This window comes from Aethina tumida, chromosome 1 (assembly GCF_024364675.1).
Source record: "Aethina tumida isolate Nest 87 chromosome 1, icAetTumi1.1, whole genome shotgun sequence".
Classification (NCBI taxonomy): Eukaryota; Metazoa; Arthropoda; class Insecta; order Coleoptera; family Nitidulidae; genus Aethina; species Aethina tumida.
Genome location: NC_065435.1, coordinates 63,865,687 through 63,893,510, shown reverse-complemented (window position 1 = coordinate 63,893,510; position 27,824 = coordinate 63,865,687). Strand labels below are relative to the sequence as shown.

The 27,824-nt window shown below is 30.9% G+C and overlaps 4 protein-coding genes across 10 annotated transcripts; 2 read left to right on the top strand and 2 right to left on the bottom strand.

Moving 5' to 3' along the window:
• Positions 1–457: 457 nt before the first annotated feature.
• Positions 458–10,129, bottom strand: LOC109595824 (cyclin-T-like). Of its 2 annotated transcripts, XM_020011250.2 has the most exons (7): positions 9,975–10,129; positions 7,746–7,958; positions 7,470–7,637; positions 7,134–7,416; positions 7,007–7,076; positions 4,988–6,906; positions 458–2,596 (listed from the first exon to the last, which is right to left on the bottom strand). In XM_020011250.2, exons 1-7 carry the CDS (start codon positions 10,127–10,129, stop codon positions 2,519–2,521), a joined length of 2,886 nt encoding a protein of 961 aa, XP_019866809.2. In that variant the 3' UTR covers positions 458–2,518. The 2 variants fall into 2 exon arrangements, with proteins under 2 accessions (XP_019866809.2, XP_049817777.1); XM_049961820.1 differs by having other exon boundaries at positions 458–6,906.
• A 305-nt stretch (positions 10,130–10,434) lies between these two features.
• On the top strand, positions 10,435–14,504 carry LOC109595787 (KAT8 regulatory NSL complex subunit 2-like). Of its 5 annotated transcripts, none has more exons than XR_007547078.1 (7): positions 10,435–10,568; positions 10,905–11,171; positions 11,233–11,447; positions 11,500–11,671; positions 11,722–12,022; positions 12,134–12,638; positions 13,049–13,185. XR_007547078.1 is itself a non-coding variant. In XM_049961822.1 (7 exons), the coding sequence occupies exons 1-7, from the start codon at positions 10,552–10,554 to the stop codon at positions 13,421–13,423; spliced, it is 1,611 nt and encodes a 536-aa protein (XP_049817779.1). In that variant the 5' UTR covers positions 10,435–10,551; the 3' UTR covers positions 13,424–14,504. The 5 variants fall into 5 exon arrangements, 3 of the variants coding, with proteins under 3 accessions (XP_049817779.1, XP_049817778.1, XP_019866766.2); XR_007547079.1 differs by having other exon boundaries at positions 13,053–13,117; XM_049961822.1 differs by having other exon boundaries at positions 11,503–11,671; positions 12,134–12,400; positions 13,049–14,504.
• A 543-nt stretch (positions 14,505–15,047) lies between these two features.
• Positions 15,048–16,898, bottom strand: LOC109595827 (spliceosome-associated protein CWC27 homolog). The gene is made up of 6 exons (XM_020011254.2): positions 16,771–16,898; positions 16,176–16,717; positions 16,003–16,112; positions 15,710–15,944; positions 15,339–15,656; positions 15,048–15,280 (listed from the first exon to the last, which is right to left on the bottom strand). Exons 1-6 carry the CDS (start codon positions 16,810–16,812, stop codon positions 15,130–15,132), a joined length of 1,398 nt encoding a protein of 465 aa, XP_019866813.1. The 5' UTR covers positions 16,813–16,898; the 3' UTR covers positions 15,048–15,129.
• A 1-nt stretch (position 16,899) lies between these two features.
• On the top strand, positions 16,900–27,694 carry LOC109595775 (MATH and LRR domain-containing protein PFE0570w-like). Of its 2 annotated transcripts, XM_049961902.1 has the most exons (7): positions 16,900–16,972; positions 17,376–17,687; positions 17,742–17,950; positions 18,003–18,168; positions 18,232–18,532; positions 20,601–20,852; positions 20,910–27,694. In XM_049961902.1, the coding sequence occupies exons 2-7, from the start codon at positions 17,377–17,379 to the stop codon at positions 27,621–27,623; spliced, it is 7,953 nt and encodes a 2,650-aa protein (XP_049817859.1). In that variant the 5' UTR covers positions 16,900–16,972; position 17,376; the 3' UTR covers positions 27,624–27,694. The 2 variants fall into 2 exon arrangements, with proteins under 2 accessions (XP_049817859.1, XP_049817856.1); XM_049961899.1 differs by lacking the exon at positions 16,900–16,972 and having other exon boundaries at positions 17,275–17,687.
• The last annotated feature ends 130 nt before the right edge of the window (positions 27,695–27,824 follow it).

The following is a 27,824-nucleotide window of genomic DNA, read 5'->3' as shown; positions in this document are numbered from 1 at the left end:
TTTAGCCTATGGCACACTTCATCATATTTTACGCACCACCACGAGTATGTGTTTAGATCCTACATTAGCTTGTTTACTAGTAAATGTGAAATTACGTATGACATAATATGCTGTTATTTGTATATATCATGAATTGAAAAAATAATGGGATATCACAAATATTAAATTTTGAGGAACTGGTGATTGATTGAAAAGATGATGTCTATGCATTAAGAAACTGTTGTCCTACAAGATTGAATTAAAGTTTATTGTTATGTGTTATGTTCTCTGTAAGTAATATTTTACTTATAATATTCCATATTACTACAATTTAAACAAAATTAATGTTTTAATCGTTTATTGACATGCATAATAAATAAGGAAATCTATCTAGTATTTTATATTTAGGTATAAAAATTGTTAACACGTTCACCGCCCATGTGTTTAGAAAGGAGAAATAAATAACTTTTATTCTAAATAAATTTTCTTATAAATATATTTCATTCATATTACAACAAAATACATAACAAGTAAAAAATATATACAAAAGTTGGCCATAAGCTATATTATTTGGAGTTATATTGGCAGTAAACGTGTAAAATATATCTAAAATATAACTTATTAAAAGTAGGTAAAATGATTCAAAGAAAACAATTTTCCCAATTTGAAATTGCCTATCCCCAAAATAAAAGAACATTCCAAATAACTTTATTTACAATTTATTTTGTGTTTACATGATTTTTATAAGAAATTGCAATTAAGCAATAATACATCCATTACTTTATGTTAAAGCATTGGGTTATAATTGCTGTACAATATACTTAAAAAAATAGTTAACTAAATTAAAAATTCATAATAAATTAAACAACTATACATTTTCTTCATTATACACATTCAACAGTATAAAATAATATGCACCTAACACACTCAAAGGTTTTTAGGTAATTTTTGTAATGACCATTTCCAAATCTCGAACTTGAACGCAATCAATACAAATGCTACACAAAAGAAATATATTTTTTTTTTGGTTCAGTATCATTTCATATCTAACCTACCTAACTATTTTCAAGTTTCATTTTACATCACAAAAAGTAAGTTTTTGAGTAATTTCCTATTTAGAAAATATATATTTCATTAAATTCGATGGTTCTATCTATAGTATGTATACCTAAATAAGATCCAAAACATCTTTATGATTTCAGTCCTTTGGATCACCAAAACACAAATTAATTACTAAAAAATACAAATGTTTTGTTGCGATTCTTTTAAATTTCATTCTTTTTGTACATATTCTCAAGCAAACAAAAGCGTGAAAAATACATTTACAAAACACGACACACACTAAAAACACTGCTTAAATAGAGCTAAATGAATTTTAAGTGATAAGTCGCATAAACCATAGATTATAACGTTCCCGAACAAAACTAGACGAGTATTAGTATCTTTCTAATGAAAACTATAACGAAGGAAAATACATGAAGGAAAATACATGTATATACAGCGATAATATACTCGTAAATGAAATTGCAACAGATAGGCTAACTCAATATTAATAATATTGATACCTATGGTTCACGCCGGTACTAATAAAGCTCAGTCAAGTTGGCGATATCTAAATATATTATTCAGAATCAAAGAAAAGAATAAAATTTAAAAAAACCTCTAACACAGTCATCTTAGACCTTTTGTAAGTGAGTATGATCGATATTCGTGACGGATAATGGTTCAAGTGCAATATTGGAATAAGTTTCCTCAGCTAGCGTAAAATGAAAAATGCCTTGTGTCACTTCATGTTTAAATTATACCCGTAATGTAAATTTCCTTACACTAAATAAGACACAAGAAAACATTAATTGTTGTACCGTGGGGCTTAGCAGAGCAATGAACCATTATAATAAAAAAAGTCCTAATCATTCACACAGAGCATATCAAAAACAAATGAGATGGTTTAAAGTAAAAGTTTTGCTTAGCTCTGTGTTAAAAGTTCGTTATGATTTAAATGAATTTATAATTATCTAATTGAGTCACGAGCGACCTTTGGAGAAGATCAGTCACATACTTTTCACAGCCGGTTGCACAATAAACAATCGTTAATTGTAATAATATTTAATAGATGTGAAACATTGTTAAAAATTATTTATATCTATGTTGACGTTATTGGTGTGTAATAAAATAATTTACAGTTTATAAAGAATTTATACGTAACGTATCAAAATCTAGGCTTGATTGTATAAAAATGTTTGTTTTTTAAAAAACCTTTAAACCATCTCAGGAGTCTACATGGCAAAGTATGTCACTCTCTTTTCCAACTGCAATTTTACCGAAGGATCACAATTTTGATAAACAGCCTAAACTTTTTACATATATACATATATTAAATTTCGAGAAAAACGTTCTACCCACTATGAATGAACAACAAATTGCAAATGTAAGTATACAAAGAGTGACAGCGTTTGCTACAGGGAGCACTACTTTTCTATGGACGCTCGAGAGCGACGTATAATGTATTAACAACGATCGCTTTTATTTTTGACGAAAGTTATGACGATCCCTTGCTGATATACTTAGAATCGGCCAACTTGTGCAGGGATGCATCGCCATCACCCATTTGCGTCACCTGTAAAGCACCAAATACCTTAGAAACGACCGCTTCCGGGCTTCCAAATAAACTACATCTCACATAAAAGCTGACTTTATTATTGTGTTAAAAATATAAACGGAAACCATTCAATGGTAACCCATGACGAGCTCGATTGTTTTTGAATATGTACAATCTTGTAGTGTATTAGTAGAATTTATTCAAAATTTCGACTCATGCATACCACTAGGAACAAGTCGTCCACTCAACACGGAAACTTGTTGCTTACAAATGTCATTACTCCTTACGAACTAAAATTCCAACTAGTCAATTACTTCAAATCAAAACTGATTTATTAAGTCCACAACCCTAATTACTTTTAGCTATCTTCTTTATATCTCAAACATATTTTTTATATTCTCACGTAAAATCTACATTTACGGTATCTCATGTTAGTATTTATGTAGGAAGAAGGCCTTTTACTACGACTAATAAATCTACTTTACACTCAATCAATACACTGAAATTTATGAACTGATATAATTCGATTAAATTCAAATTTAATTGACTCCGGAATAAAACGCAGTAGTTCCCCCCCTCCTTAACATAAATATTGTCGAAAGTTTTGTATATATTTTTTTATATTTATAGTACTAATACACCAAGCAGTCGATTGAATGAAATATTCCCTGAGTTGCCCTAAACTACTGAGATATGTGATTAGGGAAATAATTTTATTGTTTAAGAAAATATGCGTTTATTGATAATAAAATTCAATAAAACTATAAAATATAAAGGACCCTGTAAAAGTATTACATATAAAACAGAAGACAGATCATGCTGCAAAACATAAAAGATTCATTAACACATGCAAATCTACCATCAAGTGTAATAAAAAATACGGTTATGCTTCAGAGTGTGTTAGGCAAGTTTTATTATATCAAGGTGCTTACAATCTACTACAAGATTTATAAAAATATATACGTATATATTAAATTTTAAGAGTCAACTATGATAAAAATCTAAATAAAAGTCTAATTCTAATAACAATATGTGCTAAACATAAGAAAGATTTCTTTTACACAGGTACAAAATGACTTCATACATAAGTGAATGATCGAATACACAGTAATAAATATACAAAAATTCTAGTTAAATTAACTCTGATAAATGCTGTACAAATTATTGATACATTATCATTGTTATTAACAGAAAATAAAAAATAACTATTTCCTAAAGGCAATACATAAACGAACCCTTGAGTCAAACCTGCTCTAAGTGTAGTTGCATTACCTATTTGCGCTTGAGCAATTTTAATGCCACATGGAGATCAAGTGGTATTTTTAAACATATTTTTATGACTAGAAAAACACAAATTGATTTAAAAAAATGTTTGAAATTTGAAATAGCATCCGCTGTTTTTTTTTGTTTCTATATTGTAACAAAACAACTGCAATTAACGAATAAATAACGCGTTTTTTATGATTTTTACGTGTAATAAATAATTGGAGAAACATAGTTTTAATGCACCAGATTGTTATCCAGTTGGATAAAAGATAAATTTAAATGGGTTTATTATTAGTTAAACTTGTTGATTAATTAATAAACTTAATAAAAACAAAACTTAATAAATAACTCTCTCCAGGACAGATATTCAATTATGTACAAAAAATAGCAAAATAAATATAAAAAATTCTATTAATTAATTTTCCAATATATTTTTACAAACATTATCAATAATGATTTTAATTTTTTATTATATTTTTTTTTTGCCAAAACAAATCAACATGCAATATTATTTCTAATATACCCTAAAAAACTTAAAAACAAATTTAAATAAATAAAATATTTCCAAAAGTATTTCATCAACAAGTGCAATTAATAAATTCATTGGTTGGTTCATTAAAGGTTTGCTTCTCCGATACAAGAATAAGACACCAAATTTGATTTTTTAACTTGCCTTAAACTCGCATAATTCAATATATCTATCTATTGGTACTATCTACATCTTAACAAATATACGAACTACAAATCGAGTAGGTTTCACTCAGGCGGTGGGGGAGGAGGCACGTCGGGGGGTGCATCTATGGGTAGTGGGGGATTAGCACCGATAGCATTAGGCATCGACGTCATTGGCTGATGGTACATGTCGACGGTAGGCATGTGAGTGGAATACATATATGCGGGGTTGTAGTACTGACCGTAGATCTGACCGTCAGCCGGGTACATGAAAGGCGGGGGAGGCACGCTCATGTTCGGTAGGGCTGCGTGCGGCGCCGCCGGATACATGTACCGAGGCGCAGCCGTTGGCGGCGGACGTATCTGATACATGGGCCTTGGCGGTGGTGGAATGTTGGGGTGCATTTGCGGGAATTGGGTCGGTGGGGGGTACCGCATCTGGGCGCTATTATTACTTGGATAGTTGCTTACCTTGCTGCTGTACGAGTGGCGGCCGTTTTGCTTCGGGTCCTTGTAAGAGGACTTGGACAGTTTGGTGGGTGGGGCACCTTCGCCGCTGTACGAGCTGCGATCACGCTTCTTGCCACCGCTCGACGAGTTATTGCTTGGTTCCATGTTACAGTTGTTGATTATATCCTTTGGGATTTTGATCTTTAGGGCGCCAGTTGAGGGCGGCTGCGGGAGGGGCTTTGAGGGTTCGCCAATATCTTCAGTCTTTATTTTGTCTTTTGGGATTTTTATCTTCAGACCCACGCTGGGAACGGGGGGCGTTTCAGGAAGAATTTTGTCTTTCTGTATTTTGATCTTGATTGGTTCGTTGTTCGCTACCTCCGGAACGGGCTCAGAGACATGTTTATCTTTATGCTTGTGTTTCTCCCTATCTTTATCTTTATGCTTTTTCTTCTTCTCCTTATCTTCCTTGCTCCTGTCTTTATGTTTGTGCTTCTCTTTGTTTTTCTTTTTACTCTTATGGTGATGATGGTCCTTCTCTTTCACTTCAGATTGCGGCTGCACAGTTTCCGCATGAGACGTGGCCGGAACATTGGTAGCGCTCACCGGAGGCAAATGGGACATTTGCGACGCCTCTTTTAATAAATTACTAATCATCGTGGCGTTAATTTCGATGCCGTTTGTTAACGGCACGAGTTCACCAATCGGGGCTTGAGTGTCTGCGTGACCATCTCCAAGCGCGACTGTCTCGTCAGATTTTTCCTCAACTGGTATGTCAGGAACTTTGGGAATTTTATTTATAGTCGAGTCTCGCATTAGGTTCTCAAACCCTTCCACTTGATCAATTTTCTTCATGACCGGTCTCAGCTCCGGCTCCGAGCTACTAGAATAATTTCTGTTTCTCTTGCCGACAGGCGACGTCAATGGCGAAAGTACTTTCAATGCGTTTTGTGAGGCAGGCGCCGTGTGTGTATCCATGCTTCTGCGAACAGAATCTGGTGATGTTTTGAGGGCAATAGGCGGTTGCGACTTGTGTGGTGGTGTCTTTTCGGGAGAAAATAAGCTAGGCCTTTTGATTGTTTGTGGTGGCTGAATAACTTCCTGTTTTACTTCGGGTTCGGGTTTAGTTTTTATGTCGGTAAAAACTGGCAAACTGCCACCGTTACTGCTGCTGCCGTTGTGGTGAGAGGATTTAACTGTGGTATGAGATACATTCGGCATCGGGACGGACTTGGACGAGTCTACAATTAAAGGCGACTTCATTTTTTGCGAGGTAGAATTTGAAGATTTGTTCATGTAAGCACTACTCTTCTCATGCACTGGTGGAGCATTTAAGTATTTTTTAGCGTTATCAGTTTCAGTTTTTGCGTATGATTTACTAGGACGCGACGAAGATTCGTGCTTGGGGGGATATTTGTTTGCGTCAACGCGAGACCTGTTCGGGTCCACAACACGTTTATCACTATTATAACCTAAACGATTGTCTGGATAATTGCTTAAACTGTTCGATTCAGTCACATTGGGCTTAAGAAGGTAATCGCGCTGACTCTTGACCTCCTTGTCCCCGCGCACAAGCTCCTTCACCGGATCCTTGCCGTGTTCTCTGTTGTGGTCTCTATAGTCCTTGTTTCCCACACCGAATGGCGAGTCCTTGGAAGTCTCCCTGAGAAGGTCGCGCGGCTCTTGTCTGCCAGGCGGCATGTTGAACGATACACCGGAAGGCCGTGAAGGCGGCTTGAGCTTCGGATCGATGTTGGGTGGTTTGTGGTGTCCGTGACTAGGTTTGCCGGGAATAGACGACGGATGCTTCTGACCATGCTGGTGGGCCAGCCTTTCCCGCTCCTTGCGTTCCCTGTACTCGCGATCTCTGTCCCTTTGTGGATTGCTACTGGAGCTCGATTCGTGCGGCCTCGAAGATCGATGCTTGTGTATGTCATGATCTGAAAGGGAAATCAAAATTAATACATCATATATTAACGTCAATCAATTGCATTATTGCAATATAAGTATAGTAAGTAAGAAAGTACTGAAATATCGTACCTTTACTATCATGTGAACTTCTATGTTGGTTGGGATCTTTAGAGTCAGTGATCTTTTTAGGATCCTGGTCCTGAAAGTACAGAATTAGAAAATACAGTCACGTTGAATATATCAAGTGAATACGTACAAATGGCGAGTTAGTCTGTGGCGGGTTTGAATGAGTAACATTTTCCGAAATCGCCATGATTTTCTCTTTCAGTCTTGAAGGACAGTTCTCAAATATAACGAGGAATTCCTCAGTAAGTTGCTGTAGAAGTTCGGCCGTTACAGTGGGATCCACATACGAATACCATTCCTTTTTCTCATTGGAAAGTGGAATCTCCCAGTTCGACCACTTACATGCTACCATTATGCAAAAACAAGCCACAACTGTCGGCTTATATTGGATACACATTGTGGTTAAATGCAAGCTGGGAAAGTAACACAGTAATTTCATTTTCATCACGATTCAATTCTTCCTTACCTATTACTAGCCATAAAATATGAAGTTTGTGCTAAATCTTTACTGGCTCTCACTAAATGACAACATCGTACAACATGTGTATGAGGATGGTCTATGGCTACATCAAAGCCCAACGTTTGCAGCAATACATTTTCGTTAAAAACTAAATCCTGAGCTTGGGACAAATACCTAAAAATGCACATGTTCCGCTTAATGTAAGTGAATACGAAAATCCATAAATACATAAATTCAACCAGTAACAGAAGACATGATTTACGGAGGTTACTAATTCTATACCTTTCTGAATGAATATCGAAACTCGTGTCCCGAGGATTCCTGCATATGTGGACTGCCCTGATGACGTATTCCAACTTCCTGGGTTGCTCCTCTACCTTGGCCGCCAAAAATAGGGCGGCCGCAGATATCTGGTGCCATGGAAATTGGGTGAACGAGTGGAACACATAGAAGCGGTGCATATACACGATTGCCGTGTTGATGCATAACTGGTTCCTAAATTTTGTATTAAGGAAAATTTCGGAATAACAACTTTATACACGTGTATGATGAGGCTTGCTCTATTTTTGTTCTGTTTATAAATTATTTTTGACAATTCGCAACAAGTAAAAGGACTATGGCTAAATTAAGTATTAGCCATAATACAATAATCTCTCTTTTAATTGTGGAACACTGGTGATAATAAAGCTTAAGAGTTGTAAAACTGATAAAATTATTTGATTGCTGTGACGTTACGCTTTAATATGCAATATTACTGATTATAATTAATATTAATGATTATGCATATCCAAATTTGTGACGTTAGTAGTGCATTACTTACTAGTGGTTTCTCATTATAAAAATATATTTATTAGTATAAAAAACTATGATTTCATCATGTATGTATTAAATCTCAAATTTTGATTAGAAAATAAGGTATTCATTAATAAAACTAATGAGACAAGACTTGATAATATTAATTAATATGTTGAGAAGTATACCAAAAAGTAAGATCATTTATAATTGACAACCTTTAATTGTATGTGATTTCAATTGAATAAAATTGTTCTATTTCATATATCAGGTATGGCTTGATCAAATAAATAAATAAATGAAGCAAATAATGACTATTATCAAACTTTAATGTGAAATGTAAACGTGAAGTGGCCTTTAAATAGTTCAAAATTATTGGAGATGACTCAACTTTTAATATGATTTTTTTCCTGATTTGCTTGTTTCTAGTAAAAGCAGCAATTGTAGTGTTAAAATTTACTTTAATTCATATCTTTGGACATTAGATGATACTTATTAATAAATGTAAGTATTAAAAATATAAAAACAATTTAACATTTTAATCGAAAAATCTCTTAATATTTATTTAAATTTACACAATAATATATTTTTCATTTATCGTGTATATAATAAATTGATACAATATTAAATCCTTGAAGCAATATTAAAAATTCCATAAAATTATAAAATCTATTAGGTAGATTTTAAATAAATACTTATATGCATGTATAAAAATATATTTATTAATATTTGATACCTCAATTTGATTGTTTTACTGTATTCAAAATAATGGAATTAATATTAATTTTAATTTAGAAACCATATTTTCATTTTTTTCATAATTATATAATTGTGGAATTCACTGTTGTTTATGTTTACAAACTAATTTTTTATTTTTTATATTTATATGTATATATTAAATTGCATATGAATTAATTTTCGTTAGTATAAGAGTTATCATTGAAATATTGTCCTACTGAACTGTTATTTCTGATAAATTCTGTATATATTAAAATGTATGCCAATAATTTAATCTATATGTACTGATAATGATAATATAATTGATAAGTTGGAAAAACATTGGTTTAGATCAATTAAAAAATAAAAATATTGAAACAAAAAGAAAATGATTTAAAGAATATAAACTTCTAGATACAACTTAATTTATTTTTTATTTATAATTGGTAATTTTACAATTTTATACACACTATAAGTAAGAACATAGAAAAATAATGAAGAAAACACTGTATATCTATTAAAACATAAAAATAATAGTTGAATCGATGAAAAAATGGTGACCTACAACAAATGTTCAATAAAGGTGTCTGAAAGTGAAATTATAAAATTTCTCATTTATAGATTTACCCTGAAAAGAACAATTAGTTTTAATCAACAATAACAGTTAATTAACGAAAATATGTCATTTTTATAATCAATATGCGAGCAAACGTCACTGGCGACCTTGAAAAAAATAATCGTCATATTCGCATGGGAGGGAACGATAAAATTGAAAGAGACATTTTAATGGCGCTAGGCCCGCTATGACTCACCCTGTCAACATGAGTACGCAATATTCGCGTATACTAGATAGTATATAGTACTTTTGTATAAGGAAAATCTCCGTTGCATTCCAGGCATACTTAGGGGGGCTTGGAATACACGGAAATCGTTATGGAATAGAGCATGCCTTCATACATACAAACTGAGTAATGACACATTACTGGTACAATCCAAGGATACACTTTAAGTCTCTGGCCCATGTCCTGGATAAAATTGGCGGCCTGCTGTCTGTACGACAGCTCTTTGAACGAGTCGTATCCGCATTTTCTTGACGGCGTGTTTTCCAACTGATCTTTTGTAAAATACCATTTGTCGCTGCTGCTTGTATTAGCCATTTACACTTTACACGACACGAGAAAATGTGGCAGAGGGCGCTCTCTCTACGATGAATATTCCGGTACATTTGATTACAAATAAAACTTTACTGAAAACGGCGAATATGTTTGCATGGTCACTTGAATCGGTAAACTCACTATTTGTTGGCGGACACTTATCACAATTTATTATGAACAACTAAAGCTGCTACTTTTGTTGTTGCGTCACTAAAAATTTGGGTTTTCCTATATGTACCACTGTTGTTTAAAGTTAACGTGTTTTATTGTAATTCTAAATGTTCAATTTAGGAATCATATACCAGTTTATGCAGCAAACGTTCTTTGGTAGTTTTACGTAGTTTTTATCCTGATCGAGGTAGTTTATTATTGAAATAAATTATACATACACAAAAGTCGTAGGAATTGATGTTATTCACTCTTCGATGGCCGACCAACCACGGTAAGCAACACAAAAACTTTACTGTATATCAATTCACGACACTTGCACCGAAAAAGTTCTCAATTCAATTGTTAATTTAAATTATGATTTTTACACATCACTAAACCTCTGAATTTATTTATTTAATAAAAATCTAAACCATAACAAACACTAAACGGTTGACTTTCAACATGGTTTTTGACAGCTTCCGCTTACTCTGTTTGACAATTTCATTGGCTCCCCACCCTTATTGACCAGCGGGCATTTCAAAATCACCATTTTTAATTGGCTGTAAGTTCAGCCATCTCCTTTATATTTATCTAACCTATCCTCTATTAACAACAAGAGTTATTTTAGGATGCAAGTACAGTCCGATTTCCGAATAAAACCGCCACCAACAAATTCTTCGCTTAGGACGGATGTCCAAAACGAGCTTATAAACAAACGACAGTGCGTTTATCAATCATACGATTGTTCACAGCTTTCTATAGAAAACTACAAATATTGTTTGAAGCACATACTTCATGACAAGACAGCCCCATTTAAACAATGTGGTTATGTGTACACCAACAACGGGAAACGTTGTAATTTGCCTGCTCCTAAGGGCGATAGGAAAGATTACGGGTAAAGTACAAATTTATTGTTTGGAAAACATAAACTACAATACTATACACATTGTTTTTAGATACTGCAGTGAACATGCCTTAAAGACTGCTCTTACCAGAAATAGGAGAGCACCACCACCTCGTACTGCCGAAGTTCTACTGAGTTCTATATCTCATTATGTTAGTAATAAGAGATCCCGAACGTCCTCCTCAGGTAGCTCCCATCCTTCAGAAGAGTATTTCCAGACGACAGAAGAAAATGATTTGGGATGTACCAAAAGTATGGATCCTTTTGGTAAGGTAAGATATTTTGATATTTACTTCTATTTAATGGACATTGTTTTTAGCAGAGGTTGATGCTAATGTGATTTATGAGTCCTCATGTAATAATATACTGGATGTTTGTAGTGAATCAGAAAGTGACGTTGAGGCTGCTGATTTCTCTTCAGTCTGGCATGACTATGATGGTGATAGTTCAGACAATGAAAGTATTGATTCAGAGCAAGAAGATGTACTCAAGTAAGTGTAATCTGTGGACAAAAAATCTGGTATTAACAATATTTTTCTAGGCATGCCAATGTTTTTACAGCTGAAGAGATTACTCTAGTCACCAGAGACAAACTAATTAGGTTGCAGTCTTTATATATTGAACAATACAGGCATTTGCAGTACATTTTAAAAGAGAGGAGGAGGAGATATCTTCATTTTCTGAAGAGAGAAAAAGAAACATGTTGTAACATCTATAATCAGGTCAGGGATAATCCCAAAGAACAAAGATTGTATAAAAAATTGAAAGCATATAATAAATATCAAAAAACATGTGGATATGAAGCTATTTTAAATAAAAGACTTCATGAACTGAGGACAAAGGTATATAATTTTATAATTTTTTAAAAACAAAATGAGGCTGAAGGACTTCTGTCATAATGGCCTTTTAGATTTGTTTATCAGGATAATAAGCCAAAAATGTTATATTTTTAGATAAATGATGGGATTCAACATAGACCACATAGTTTTGTAAAGTGTTTATTTACAGAGGGTGGAGTAAAATGTGGAGAAAAAGCGTTACCATTAGCTAAACATTGTAGGAAACATATTTTGGAAGATCAAAATCAAGTATTGTTTAGAGCTTGTGGGAAGGCTAAGGCTGATATTGAGTGTAGTACTCCAGTGGAAGCGATTTTTGATGATGCCACATGTAAATTACATATGGATATTCCACCTATAAGATCTTACAGTAAACCTAGAGTAGGTATTTGTAGCAGTGTAGAAGAGTTTTTACCAGCATGTGACAATTGGCATTTTCATACTCTCAAAACTAAAAATGGTGCTTGTATTTCTTTACATTTTAATACCCCCTACAGATTTATTTGCAAGAAATCAAAATATGGTACTTAATAGCAAGATTTGCAAATTTTGGTGAACATTTTGCATGTAATACCAGAAAAATACCCCCCGTCCAAGCAAAAAAGCGAAGTCATTTGAGGTGAGAAGTTAAAAAAAAATTCAATGAATAAAAATGTAAACTTTTATATGATAAAATAAGGTCTGTTTTGTATTTAATTTCTCACCATAGATTAAATCTCATCTGATTATTGTGTCACAAATTAGAATATATGTGAAAAATTGGATATAGCATTCTAAGAAGGCAATATATCTCAACTATTATAAAAATTCATTTTGATTTCTTCAGTGGTACATTTTTATGCAACTCTAAAACATTATTGCCTGATATATATATATATATATATATATATATATATATATATATATATATATATATATAAATATTATGCTTATAAAATCTGCCATCATTAAAAAATTCTAATCAAATTAAATATTAATTTGTAACAAGTAATGTTAAATATAATGACTATTTATTTGTTTATTTTGCAGAAAGATTCAGAATCTGATCTAGATGATTCATTTGATAATGTGAGTTTCGCCCCGGAAACAATGTGCACGAACATGAAAACGGAATTGGAAGATTACAACTTACAAGAAATACCAAAAATGGAATCATTACCTTCTCAACTATTTGAAGATTCAGATGTTGAGTTAAGTTACATGCCTAAAGAAAAAATTGATAGTAATCACAAGAACTCAAGTATAAATGTTCAATTTGCAAATCAGGATGACACACAGTCCAGCACTGAAACTGTCACTGATATGGTGCAAATACATAGTGATTCCTCTAATTTCAACTTAGATGACACCATCACAGAACTGGGGATACCACATGAAGAAAGTAGAGCAATTCAAGTAAAATAATATTTAATAGTGGTTTTGTCAAAGAACATTTTATCTGAAAAATTTGAATTTAAACAATATTTATTTTTTTCACTAACAGTTTACATATTATATACATTTTAAATCTTATTGATAATAACGCTACCAGGAACTATATTTATGTGATTTCAATTTTTACAATGTTAAGTTTGCTTTTCAATTAGAACAAAATATTGTACAAATATATGTAGATGTATATTTTTTTTTAATATTAGTTTTTCAACCACATTTCAATTGTATGAGTTTTTAATTATAAGTGCAGTGTAGTATTATTTATATATAATTTACATATAACTGTCTTGATTAATAATTTTGCCACGACAAGTTATATGATATTGACAATAGTCGAGAGTTTTATACACCAAATCATAGAATTAGGAAAAGGTAATAGGATAATTTCAACAAGTTTCAAGGAATGCATTGTTTTATGGTTTTAATGTCATAGAGAATAAGATTTTTTGACGTTTATATATCATTATAAATTAATAAAACAATAAGTACTTATTTACAAGAACGAATCTTTCTATTGAGATAAATAATTGCCTTAATCGTTCGAACAATGTCGACTATTGTGAAAAACACTAATTTATTATTATTATTATACTTTTATTTCCTTCTTTTCATATTTGCAAGAAATTGTTAAAATATTTAGTTATACAAGTTTTTTTGTTTTTACTTAATTTTAAGTTTACAGACTAGGACTAAATGTATGTCCTAAATATTATTACTTAAGTGTGAACTGTAGTTCAGTTATGTTGATTTAGAAATTAATTTGCTATGATTGCTTACTATTATTGCTTGTACATTGTGCACTCTCAGGTTAATATTTCAGAACCCTCATTACCATTTATTCTTGAGGCAAATATTTAGAGATATTAGCCTGAGGAGAATTCCAAGAGGATTTATCAAATCAGTCTATATTATATTTTTTACATTTGTATAATTTGAATAGTCCGAATTGTTTTCTTATATAACTCTGAATATATTTGTGTTTCTTAATTTTGTTATATACTTTCACTATTGTGTAATAATTCAAAATTCAAATAAACATTTGACATGGTTATTGCTTGTTTACTTTTGATTAATGAAACATTTACATTAACATGTTTACCAATTTAGTAATATAACATTTTGAGTACAGTGAACAATGAGATTAGTGTTTTGTGAATGATAAAGACAACTTGGGGTGGCTACTGTTTGAAGGTGAAATAAGTTTAACAAGTATATATGATGGTAAACAAATATAATTTTTAAGGATAGACTGCTGTAGAAAAAGTGGTCTTGCTTAATGTTAAGAGAATCATATGATTTTCAGTATCAAATTTTGAGAATAGAGTCGAATTATGTAGAAATATTACAAATAATGATTCAACCTTCTGATTGGTGTTGAATGTTTACTTCTATTATTTTTTTATTATCTGTATAGCCTTGTTAGATTATTTTAGATATATTATGTAACAGACTTTAATACTTATTATTCCAATTTTTATATTCATATTTAGAATTATAAATATGTAAAAATAAAAAATAACTACAATTATGTTAGTCTAAGTATTCAAAAAATGTAATGATCATTGCATGGCTTAAAACACAAACAATTTTTACGTTATCTTTAAAAATTTAATTACATGTTTCCGTTTTATTACAATATTAAAATAAATAAGTAAATATATAAGATGATGTAAGTGTCATTTTTTGGATTTTGAAGAATTTTCTCCTCTTCTTCGTTTGTTGAGAGGATTCCTAGGATCATAAATTTCAAACCAATCATCATCTTTGGTATTTGCATCTTTCGCTAAAACTGGAGTGTCCTCTTTAAAGTGGAGTTTATGTGATAACCTGAAACGAAATAATTTTATAAACATGATCAAGATAATATTATTACCTTGTTTTTTACCAATTTTCATCTTCATCCACATCATCACTCCCTTTTGTCTCAATTTCTTCTTCATGTTCATCTTGATTTTCCTTTGCAGTGTGTAATTTTTTCTTAAATTTTTCTAATAAGGCCAAAGTAAACTGTTCCCTGCCGGCTCCTTTTTTTGGCAAAGTTTTCTTTTTTTCTGCATATTTGTCATATTCAGTTTTGTACTCCTTAAATGTTTCACTTTTCTCTACATCATCTTTTTGATTTGTTTCCTTTTCTTCTTCCTTTTTAAGTTTATTTTTATGGTATTCTTTTTTCACATCTTTTATTTGTTGTTTAAGTTCCACTCTACAAACAATGTATATAATAAAAATAAAATAAAATAAAAATATATGAATTACATTTTTTTCTCTTTTTCTAAATCCCTATCTTTGTTTAAATAGTACTCTTCTAGGTCTTTGTCTTCATCATCACAATTATCAATTTTATTTATGGTTACAGGTGCAGTTTTTTTATCATTTTTCTCATGTTTGGTTTTAAGTTTTTTTCTTATATTTTCCAGTTGTTCTTCTGGGCTAATCTCTTGTTCATTTGAAGATGTAACCTCTGTAGTTGCTGAGCTTAACTGAGGGTCATCTAGAATATTTTAAACTTGCTGAATTACTCAACTAGGAAATAAAAATCTGGTATTTACCTAAAACATCATGAGATGACTTTCCTTTGCCAGTGAATTTCACATTTTCCTTTGAGGATTCTTCTTCATCTTCTTCAGCTTCTTCTCCAAATGATAGTAACTTAAAATCTCTAAAATTGTATTGATTAATTGTACATATAGTATAAAAATGTAAACTAAAATGAGAATATTACTTAACACCAGCCTTTTTTTCCTTTTTCTTCTTTTCTTTTACTTCTACTTGTTTAATCCTTGGAATTATATCATCAAAAGGATTATTTAAAACCTCAGTTTTGATAATTTTATGAGGATAAACAGGTCGTTCATCCTCAATAAGACCTTCTGTAAGCTTAAGCATATTGAAAATTGTGTCACCAACAATTTTACCAAAAATTGTATGTTTATTTTGTAGCTCAGGTGTAGGACCCAATGTAAAGAAAAATTGCGAGCCATTATCATCTTTTCCAGCATTTGCCATAGCCACGAGGCCTCTTCTAGTAAATTTAAGTCTTTGATGAAATTCATCTTTAAAAGGTCCTTCATATATGGATTCACCTCCAGTTCCATCACCAAGAGGGTCACCACCTTGGACAATAAAGTCTTTTACAACTCTGTGAAATATTGTGTTGTTGTAGTATCCTTCCATACACAACTGAATAAAGTTTCTGCAAGTGTTTGGAGTCTCTTTGGCCCATAATTCTATGTCTATATCCCCGACGGTGGTCTTCAATAACACCTAAAAATTGATATTAAATTAATATGAAATAGTTTTTGTAGTATAATTTATACCTTTCCAGAAGTTTGTGGTTCTAAAATATAAATATTGCTCATGTTTGTTTTGTACACATCACTTCATACAAACAAATAAAGTTAGGTTATATCGTAGAGAAAGGTTATGTTATGTTGTAGAACAGGTTGCAGATATATAAGAAGATCGTCGTAATCGAAGTCTGTGGTAAAAATGAAATTTAGCCGTTTTTTATTTTATAAGGTAGTTTTTAATTTCATTGTTTAATTTATAAATCAATTAATTTAGAGTGGAAATTAAAAGCTCACTAACTTGAATATTTTTTCTTTTATCTATGGATTCAATTATGTTGATAAAGCTGTATTAAATTGTATTCGGTGAAATACTCGGAACATGGACAGGCAAAATGCGCCTGTGCATAAAATCAAATGTTGATTTTCCTCGCATTTTAAATTTACGTGTTTGTAATAAGAAAATATCATATACATATATATAATTAGGTTACTAAAACAAAATAATTGAACTTCGAAAATAGTAGGCTTTGTCTAGTTACCGTAATCATGATAAACAGAATTCCACAGACCGAATAGTTCCGTTAAGATACTCTTGCCGACATGTGGTATGATATATGCAATATGAATTTCAGCATGGATTCTCCGTCTCCATTCTGTCCTAACTTTTTAAGTCCAGAACCAGAAGAATGCAATGCTGCGTTAAAAGCAGAAGTGTTAAAGGAGCTACTAAATAAAAAGCAATGTGCCAACAAGTCTTATGAATGCCGACAAATCGCGGTAGATAACTATGACTATTGCAAAAAGCACATATTGCAGGATAAGTCAGCTCCTTTTAAACAATGTGCTTTTGTATACAATATAAAAAAAGGGGTATCCCTCAAACATGGCAACTTTATAAGGAGATGCCATGCAGCTGTGCCAATGGGTGAACGGAAGGATAGTGGGTATGGACTTTCATTTATTATTTAGTAAAAAATGCTTAAAGAGAATCATTGTAGCTTTTGCCTACAACATGCTTGGAAGATATATGCAGAAAAAGATAAAAACAGGATTCCACCACCTCGTAGTAAGGAGATATTGTTGAACTCTTTAAATCATTATCTTTATAAACCACCAGTTAAGAAAACAGTTTTACCCTACTCCATGCCACAACCAAAACCTAAACCCTCAAGGCGGTTTGTTCCCAACAAATCTTTAAATCCTTTTGGTAAATTAAGATTAAGAGTTTCTAAGTTATAGTTAAATATGATTCTTTTTAGTCGATGGGAAACCTGATTCAATTTATAGACCTAATATCGTACTCGATGTCCGTCATGACGCCGATTATGAAATGAAACCTTACGACGTTTCCGCTTTATATAGTGATGATCATGCTGATTGCTCAGATAATGAAAGTGTTGATTCTGAAAATGAAGATTTGTTGAAGTAAGTTATTATTGAGTATACAACACAGATAAAGAAAAGTCTCAATAATTTATTTTATTCCAGACATGCTTGTGCTTTTACTGTAGAAGAAATTAATACTATCATTAAAAGAAAACTGATTAGACTACAGTCACTATATATCGAGCAATACAGATATTTACAATATGTGTTGAAAGAAAAAAGAAGGAATTATCTTGCCTGTTTAAAGAGAGAAAAGGAAACGTGTTCTACTATTTATGATCAAGTTAAAGATAATCCAAAGGAAAAATTATTGTTTAAGAAATTGAAAGCGTATAAAAGATACCACAAATCCAGTGGACCTGAAGCAATTATGAATAAAAAATTAAATGATATTAAAAAACATGTAAGTAGTTGAATATATTTTATTATTATCTTTAATCAATGAAGAATATGAGTATTATTACTATTATATGTATATGTTATAGTTAATGAGAATACTATTATAATTAATTCATAATCCACTTGAATAATTTATATACTAATTAAATTAGTCATTTTGTTACATACTGGCCAAGAATCTTGGCAAATGTGCTTAAAATAATAATAATACACACTTTATAAACTATCATAAAATAATCTATAAATTTTATTTTTTAATTTTAATTAACTAATACAGAACATCAAACAGTTTAGTTAAAAATTATATAGTTAAATTTATATGTGCGTTGAGGTGTCTTTTAATTTAGAATATGACTAAAAATACTTTTAAGGTTTTTTACATATTTTTTATTAATATTTGATGGCGCCACCTTTCACTTTTATTATTGTATTATGATTTTTCTAGGAATGTTTTTTACATGCGAAACCCGCTGATCAATGATTAGTGCGTTCCATTTTTTTTCCAAGTCAACTTTTAATCAACTTTTAGATCACCTTAGATTTTATATAATGCCATGTATCTTTCTTCTTTTTAAGTGACACTACGAATGTTCAGGATTGGACAGATTATTATATTAATTTAATTTGATTCTCTTTAAACCATTGATTGGTGATAACGGATATATAATATAAGGTGGAAATTTTACTATTTTCAGGTTTTATCACCATAAATTTTTGTTAAAGGTGTAATTGCTTTTCAATATTAACACATACTTTAGTTTATTGATGCGTCCTTCATAAATCTGTAATTGACTTGCTGATATACAGCCCCACACCATAACATTGCCACTGCCATATTCTTTCGCCAATTTTCAGTCTTACATTGCTACTTTTAAGAAATCTTTTTCTATGAAATTTTTGTGTCTTAAAACCCATTTCAAAATTCACATAGCTCTTGGAAAGACATGGTTTCTTTCGATTTTTCCAAATTTTCACCAGTTGTGGGACTGACAGCTTTAACTGACAAAGAAGCAGCTTAGGCAAAAGAATTTTTCCTTCCATTTCTTAATGAATCGTGTATTAGAATACGTTCGACATGGGCCGTAATATTTTTTTTTTTTTTTTCAATTTTTTGCCTTATGTTCCGTTTTGGAGAACACGTTCTGAATTGTTGAGAAATTATTTAATCAGTAATTACAATTTATACATTCTTTGCGGAAGACAAACTATTTTATTTAAAAAATAATGTTAATAATAATATTCTTTTTGTTTTATAATTTCGGTTCATATCCTCGGCATAGGCTTGAACAAATTCCGAATATATATGTCCATATTCCTCCAACCTTCTTGAACTGCTGTGAGCTGTGTTGATTTCGTTTAAATTATATAATTTTTGCCACGGCCAAGGAGAATATCGATGCTACACTCATCACTAAAAGGTATCTGTCCCCATCGTTCTGTGACCCAGTGAACGTAAACCATCCAGTAACCTGCTTCTCACAGGTGTATTGGTATAATTTCCAACAGTCCAACAAAAAATAAAAAACTAACGCAATTTTTTGAAACTGTCACATAATGTTGTGTTAGATATGCATTATTTCCTATTATTATAGTGCTGAATTTGAATATGCAAATAAATTTAAAAAATATATATATGTATATACGATGCTTGTTTTCCCTGTATTGTTCATAACTTTTTAGAATTCTCTAAAAAGTAGAGGGTATCGCCTTTTAATAGAAGTACATTTCTTGAGTGCTTTCAGAAAAAGATGCATAGGGAAGATATAGCACACACTGTACTGGGATTATCTTGAATATGTAAAATATAATTAATTATAATTTATTGAAATATAGTAACTTAACACTATTACAATAGTGTACTAGAGAATTAAAAAATGTTAGTTACAAATTGGATTTGTTTTTTGTTGCAGGGATCTTTTTATCAAATTACATTACGAACATTTTACAACACTGGGTATGGTGTATTCAATTTAATACTTCCTAAGTTTTTAGTAAATCGGTTTTTCGCATTTTTTCTGAGGGATTTAACATAACATTAATTTATTTTACTCAAACTTTGGGACTTTTTTTAGATGTCTAGAGGAACACGGTACAGACGCCGTTTTGTTAGGTGTTCGTTTGCTGCTGATGGAATGAAATGTCCAAATGAATCTTTACCATTAACGAAACATTGCAGGAAACATATTATGGAGAACAAAAACCAGGTACTGTTTAAACCATGCGGAATTGGAAAATCTGATATTGAATGTAATACTCCAGTAGAAAAAATTTATGACAACTGTACATGCAAATTGCATACAGACATTCCTCCTTGTAATATACCAGTAAGTTTTGACAATATTGTATTATTTATTATTTTAATTCAAATATATTTTCTCAAGTTACAAGAAAGTGTACCAACAAAAAGAAAATTACGTACTCAACCAATGGATATTACTAATATATGTGAATCACCATTTGTATCACAAGATAATAAGACCATTGCTGATTTAGATTTAGAGAAGCCGTTTATGGTTTTAGAACCAATTAATGTAATAGAGCCATCTAAGGATGCTGAACCGTATATTATAGCAGAACCATTCAATATAACAGAGCCGCTTAATATAACAGGACCATTTAATATAAGAGAGCCGTTCAATATATTAGAACCAATTGATATTAATGAGCCACTTAATATTAATGAACCATTTAGTATAATAGGATCATTTAATATAAATGAACCATTTACTATAACTGAACCATTTACTATAGAAGAACCGTTTACTATAACAGAGGCATTTAATATAACAGAACCATTAATTATAAGTGAGCCATTTGATATAATAGAGGCATACGATATAACAGAACCAGTGAATATAACGAACCCAAATAACATAACAGAGCCTCTTAAAATAACACAACCCCTTAATATAACACCATCATGTAAGATAAGTGAGCCATTCAATGCAACAAAAACGCCTAATATAATTGAGCCACATATAAATCCATTTACTATAAGAGATCCATTTAATTTACTAGAAGCAGTTAATATAACAGAACCATTTGATAAAATAGAACCAATTAATATAAGGCAACCATTTATTAATACAGAATCGAACAACAATACAAGACCCTTTAATAAGAATGAACCATTTATTAAAAAATATCAAGTGAATAGAGAGTTAATAAAGAAAAAAGAATTGCTTAACAGAAAAGATTTGATAAATAAAAGAGGACCTTATAATAAACATTTGCCATTAAATAAAAAAGGTACCTTTAATAGAGTACAACCATATAGAAAAGAACTAATTGATGAAAGAATGTCACTTATTAAAAGGGGACCAATTAAACCTCAATTCACTCCACATAATTTTAGAAGATTTAATGAAACTGTTGTAAATAATAATGAACCTCTGAATTTAAGTAGATTTCCTAACATTCCTATGAAACGAAAATCAACAAAAGGTAAAATCAAAACTTTATTGCCAGTAAGACCAAGCAAAGAAAACATAAAGACTAAATTACCAGGAAAGATTTTCTTACGAAACAGAATGAACATGAATTTGAATCAAACTAAAATGAAGAAGAAAATAGCGAAGCACATGGAAGAAAACATACCATTAAATTTAACACAAAAAACAATCAAAACTATACTACCAGTAAAATCAGTTGAAGAAACTGTGCCTTTAAATTTAACTACAGATTTATTAATTCCTGAAAACGTAGAAAAACAACGTGCAAATACAGACAATTTTGAGAATATTAGGGATAAATTAAGACAAAGACCTCCAAACACTGAAATGAAATCAAAGCAAAATAAACCAAAGTCCAAAACTAAATCGAAAGCAAAACAATCAAATAAGAAATTAAAATCAAAAGAGGTGTCTAAAGAAACTGATACTAAAGAAAAAGAAAATAATATAAATATGGAGAATCAAGAAGAACAAGATCTTATAGATACTAAAATTGATAAAAAACAAAAAGAATCAGAATTAGTTTCTAGGGATAGTGGTGAAACATATGATAAATCACATATACACGTTAATGACATTAATGATTCCACAAATTTGACTGAATTGCAACAACCTGACGTCAAGAACATTAAAAAAATATTTGATTCCTTATATATGATTAATCTAGAAACACTTCGAGAGATAAATATTGAAATAAAAGAAGGTAATTATGGTGTTATAGATCCCAAAGATATAAATATTGAGGATATAATTGGTTCCTCAAATCTAATTAAAATAAAAACGGATATAATAAGAACTGTAGAAGTTGATTCAGGTGTAGACGTTGAAGGAATACAGCATTGTTTAGATGTGGAAGGACCCGCTGCTATCATTAGTGAAATAAATTTAGATACAGTAAAGACTGTAGTCGCTGATGATGAAATAATAGATGATAATAGGGATACAAAAGATGATAAATTGGGTATGAAAGAAAAATCGCGCAAACATGGCTATGAAACGATGGATATTAAAGTAAAAGAAGGATTTAATGTAATGGATACGGAAGATAAATCAGATAGGGAAATTAACATAACAGAAGAGATTTCTAACTTGGTTGAACTAGAAAAGCATGTTATGCACGTTAAAGCTGAAGAAGATAAATTTTATGCTATGAATATGGAAGAAAAAGATTTTGGTAAGAACGCTGAAAGAATACATGATCCTCTAAATGTGGTTAAACTAGAAACACGGGTGGGTGTAATAGATAAGGAAAAGGAATGTGAATTGAATGTAACTAATATTGAAGAAGAATCACATATGAATGTTGATAAAATATATGATTCAAATACTGAAGACGATATACTGGATACAGAATTTCTTGATTTTGATGAATATTCGGATAATTCTGATTCTGATGACTCAGATATAAATACAAGATCGGGTGTGCTTCAATCTCCAGTGTGTGCCGATAATACTTATGAAAAAGAATTATATAGACAAAAAATACAATCTTATTCAAAAGAAAAAGAATCAGATAATCATGAAAAAAAATCTGATATAAACGAAGATGCAGATGGAGGACAATCAGATACAGATGAAGAACAATCAGATACAGATGAAGAACCATCAGATACACATGAAGAACCATCAGATACACATGAAGAACAATTAGATACACATGAAGAACAATCAGATATAGATGAAGAAAAACCGGCAGTCTTAAAGGTGTTAGGGTCTCCAATATATATATCAGATTCGGATGAAGAAAGATTAGATACAAACGAAAGTGAAGTAATTGTCATTTCAGATAGGGAAGAAAATTTAGAAAAATATTCATCAGATATGGAGTGTGATAATCCATATATGGTTAATCAAAAGGAACATGTTGATATGAATATTAAATCAGAAGAGAATGTAACTGATGTGGAAGAAGGTGAAACAGATGTAGTAATTGAAGAAACATATTATTCTTCAGATTATGAATTTGTTGACTTTCATGACCTGGAACGGGAAGAGTCCGTTATCGACAAGGAAGTAGAAAAAACTTCAATGGTAGAATCTCCTGTGGTAACATCTCCAATATACGTAATGGATTCGGATGAAGAAAAATTACTCATAAAAGAACGATGTACAACATATGAAGATAAATCAGTTACAAATGAAGAAGAATCTGATTCAAACCAGGAAGACTCTGATTCAAACCAGGAAGAATCAGATTCGGATAAAGAAAAATCAACTACAGATGAAGATGAAGACTCTCCAATTGTTGTGGATAATGAAGAAAGAGAATCATCTGATGGAAACGAATCATCAGATACAAATGAATCTGATTGCAAAAAAACGTCATATGAAGTAGTTGATATGGAAATAGAAGATTACTCAACTACAGTACAACAAGATGAACAATTTGAATATGATGATAGAGAAAACGAAATATCCAATATGGATATAGTAGGTCCAAAAGTATTTTCGATCATTAAAATAAAGCAAGAACCTCGGGATTTTGACGAATTACCCAGAGAGTATTCAACTTATACCTCGAATATAGTACAAGACGAAACATTTAAAAATGATAATAGAGGAAATGAAATACCAAATATGCATATAGAAGGTGCAGCAGAATTTTCAAACATTAAAATTAAACAAGAACCTTTTAATTTTGACGATTTACTCATTGAAGATTCAACTTATACCTCCAATATAATACAAGACGAAACATTTGAAAATGATAATAGAGGAAATGAAATATCAAATATGGATGTAGAAGGTGTAGAAGCATTTTCGATAATTAAAATTAAACAAGAACCTCGTGATTTTATACAACAAGTCGAAACATTTGAAAATGTTAATAGAGGAAATGAAATATCAAATATGCATATAGAAGGTGCAGCAGAATTTTCAAACATTAAAATTAAACAAGAACCTTTTAATTTTGACGATTTACTCATTGAAGATTCAACTTATACCTCCAATATAATACAAGACGAAACATTTGAAAATGATAATAGAGGAAATGAAATATCAAATATGGATGTAGAAGGTGTAGAAGCATTTTCGAACATTAAAATTAAACAAGAATCTCGAGATTTTGACGAATTACCCAGAAAATATTCAACTTATACCTCGAATATAGTACAACAAGACGAAACATTTGAAAATGATAATAGAGGAAATGGAATATCAAATATGTATGTAGAAGGTCTAGCAGAATTTTCAAACATTAAAATTAAACAAGAACCTCGTGATTTTGTACAACAAGTCGAAACATTTGAAAATGTTAATAGAGGAAATGAAATATCAAATATGAATATAGAAGGTGCAACAGAATTTTCAAACATTAAAATTAAACAAGAACCTTTTAATTTTGACGATTTACTCATTGAATATTCAACTTATACCTCCAATATAATACAAGACGAAACATTTGAAAATGATAATAGAGGAAATGAAGTATCAAATATGGATGTAGAAGGTGTAGGAGCATTTTCGAACATTAAAATTAAAGACGAACCTTGTGATTTTGACGAATTACCCAGAGACTATTCAACTTATTACTCGAATATAGTACAACAAGACGAAACATTTGAAAATCATAATAGAGGAAATGAAATATCAAATAAGGATATAGAAGGTGTGGGAGCATTTTCGAACATTAAAACAAACCAGGAAGAATCAGATTCGGGTAAAGGAAAATCAACTACAGATGAAGAAGAAATAAGAGATGTCTTGCATGTGGTTAAACCGGAACACTTTCCAATTGTTATGTATAAAGAAGAAAGAGAATCATCTGATGGGAACAAAACGTCATATGAAGTAGTTGATATGGAAATAGAAGATTACTCAACTACAGTACAACAAGATGAACAATTTGAATATGATGATAGAGAAAACGAAATATCCAATATGGATATATTACGTCCAAAAGTATTTTCGAACATTAAAATAAAGCAAGGACCTCGTGACTTTTACGAATTACTCGGAGAATATTCAACTCATACCTCGAATATAGTACAAGATGAAGCATTTGAAAATGATAAAGGAAATGAAATATCAAATACAGATATAGAAGGTTTAGCAGAATTCTTACAAATTAAAATTAAACAAGAACCTCGTGATCTTGATGAATTACCCAGAGAATATTCAACTTATTCTTCGAATATAGTACAACAAGACGAAACATTTGAAAATGATAATAATGGAAATGAAATATCAAATACGGATATAGAAGGTCTAGCAGAATTTTTGAAAATTAAAATTAAGCAAGAACCTCGCGATTTTGACGAATTACCCGGAGAATTTTCAACTTATTCCTCGAATATAGTACAACAAGACGAAACATTTGAAAATCATAATAGAGAAAATGAAATATCAAATAAGGATATAGAAGGTGTAGGAGTATTTTCGAACATTAAAACAAACCAGGAAGAATCAGAGTCGGATAAAGGAAAATCAACTACAGATGAAGAAATAAGAGATGCTTCGCATGTGGTTAAACCGGAACACTTTCCAATTGTTATGGATAAAGAAGAAAGAGAATTATCTGATGGAAACGAATCATCAGATACACATGAATCTGATGGGAACAAAACGTCATATGAAGTAGTTGATATGGAAATAGAAGATTACTCAACTACAGTACAACAGGATGAACAATTTGAATATGATGATAGAGAAAATGAAATATCAGATATGGATATAGAAGGTCTAGGATTATTTTCGAACATTAAAATCAAACAAGAACCTCTTGACTTACCCAAAGAATATCCAATTTATACCTCCAATATAGTACAACAAGGCGAAACATTTGAAAATGGTAATAGAAGAAATGAAATATCAAACATGTGTATAGAAGGTCAAGGAGAATTTTTGAACATTAAAATAAAGCAAGAACCTCTTGATTTTGACGAATTATCCACAAAATATTCAAGTAACACCTCAAATACAAACATGGATGTGGTAAGTCTAGGAGATATTTCAAACATTAAAATAAAACAGGAACCTCTTGATGTTGACGAATTACCTAAAACATATTCAAGTAATACCTCAAATATAGTACAAGACGAAACTTTAGATAATAGCACTGGAGGAAACGAAACATCAAACATGGATATAGTAGGTCTAGAAGGATTTGCGAATATTAAAATAAGACAAGAACCTGAAGAATTTGACGAAAGTAATACCTCAAATACAGTAAAACAAGACGAAACATTTAAAAATGATAATACAGAAAATAATACATCAAACACGAACGTAGTAGGTTTAGAAGGATTTTTAAACATTAAAATAAAACAAGAACCTGTTGATTTTGACAAATTACCTGGAGAATATTCAAGTAATACCTCAAATATTAAATTAGAGGAAGTTGTAAAGACAGAAAATGGAGAAAATATTCGAAAGATTAAAATTAAAAAGGAACCAATTGATTTTAATTTACTTAATAAAGCTATTAGAGAAAAATACACTTCGGCAGTACTTCCAGATGATTTGATGTCAATAAATCCACTAGAACCTCTATTTACGGACGTTGATGTTAAAAGAGAAAGTTTGGCGGCGTTTGAAGAGCGAGAGCAGGTTATTCTTTCACACACAATCACAGAAAGTGATAATGAAGAAGGGGAAGAGGAAGAAGGAAAAAAACCTCCCGAATTTGGTGGTTATTTATAAAGTTGAATTTGTAGTAATGTAATAATGTAAAATAATGTTTGTAAGAATGTACTAATAATACATTCTGTTTATGATAACTTCAAAGTGTTATTATTTCTTTACCAATTAGTATAATATTAGTTGATTAAATTAAGGTAAGTATAATTAAATATACATTAACCTGTGAGCAAACTTGGACCCATCTTATCCAATTTTGTCACA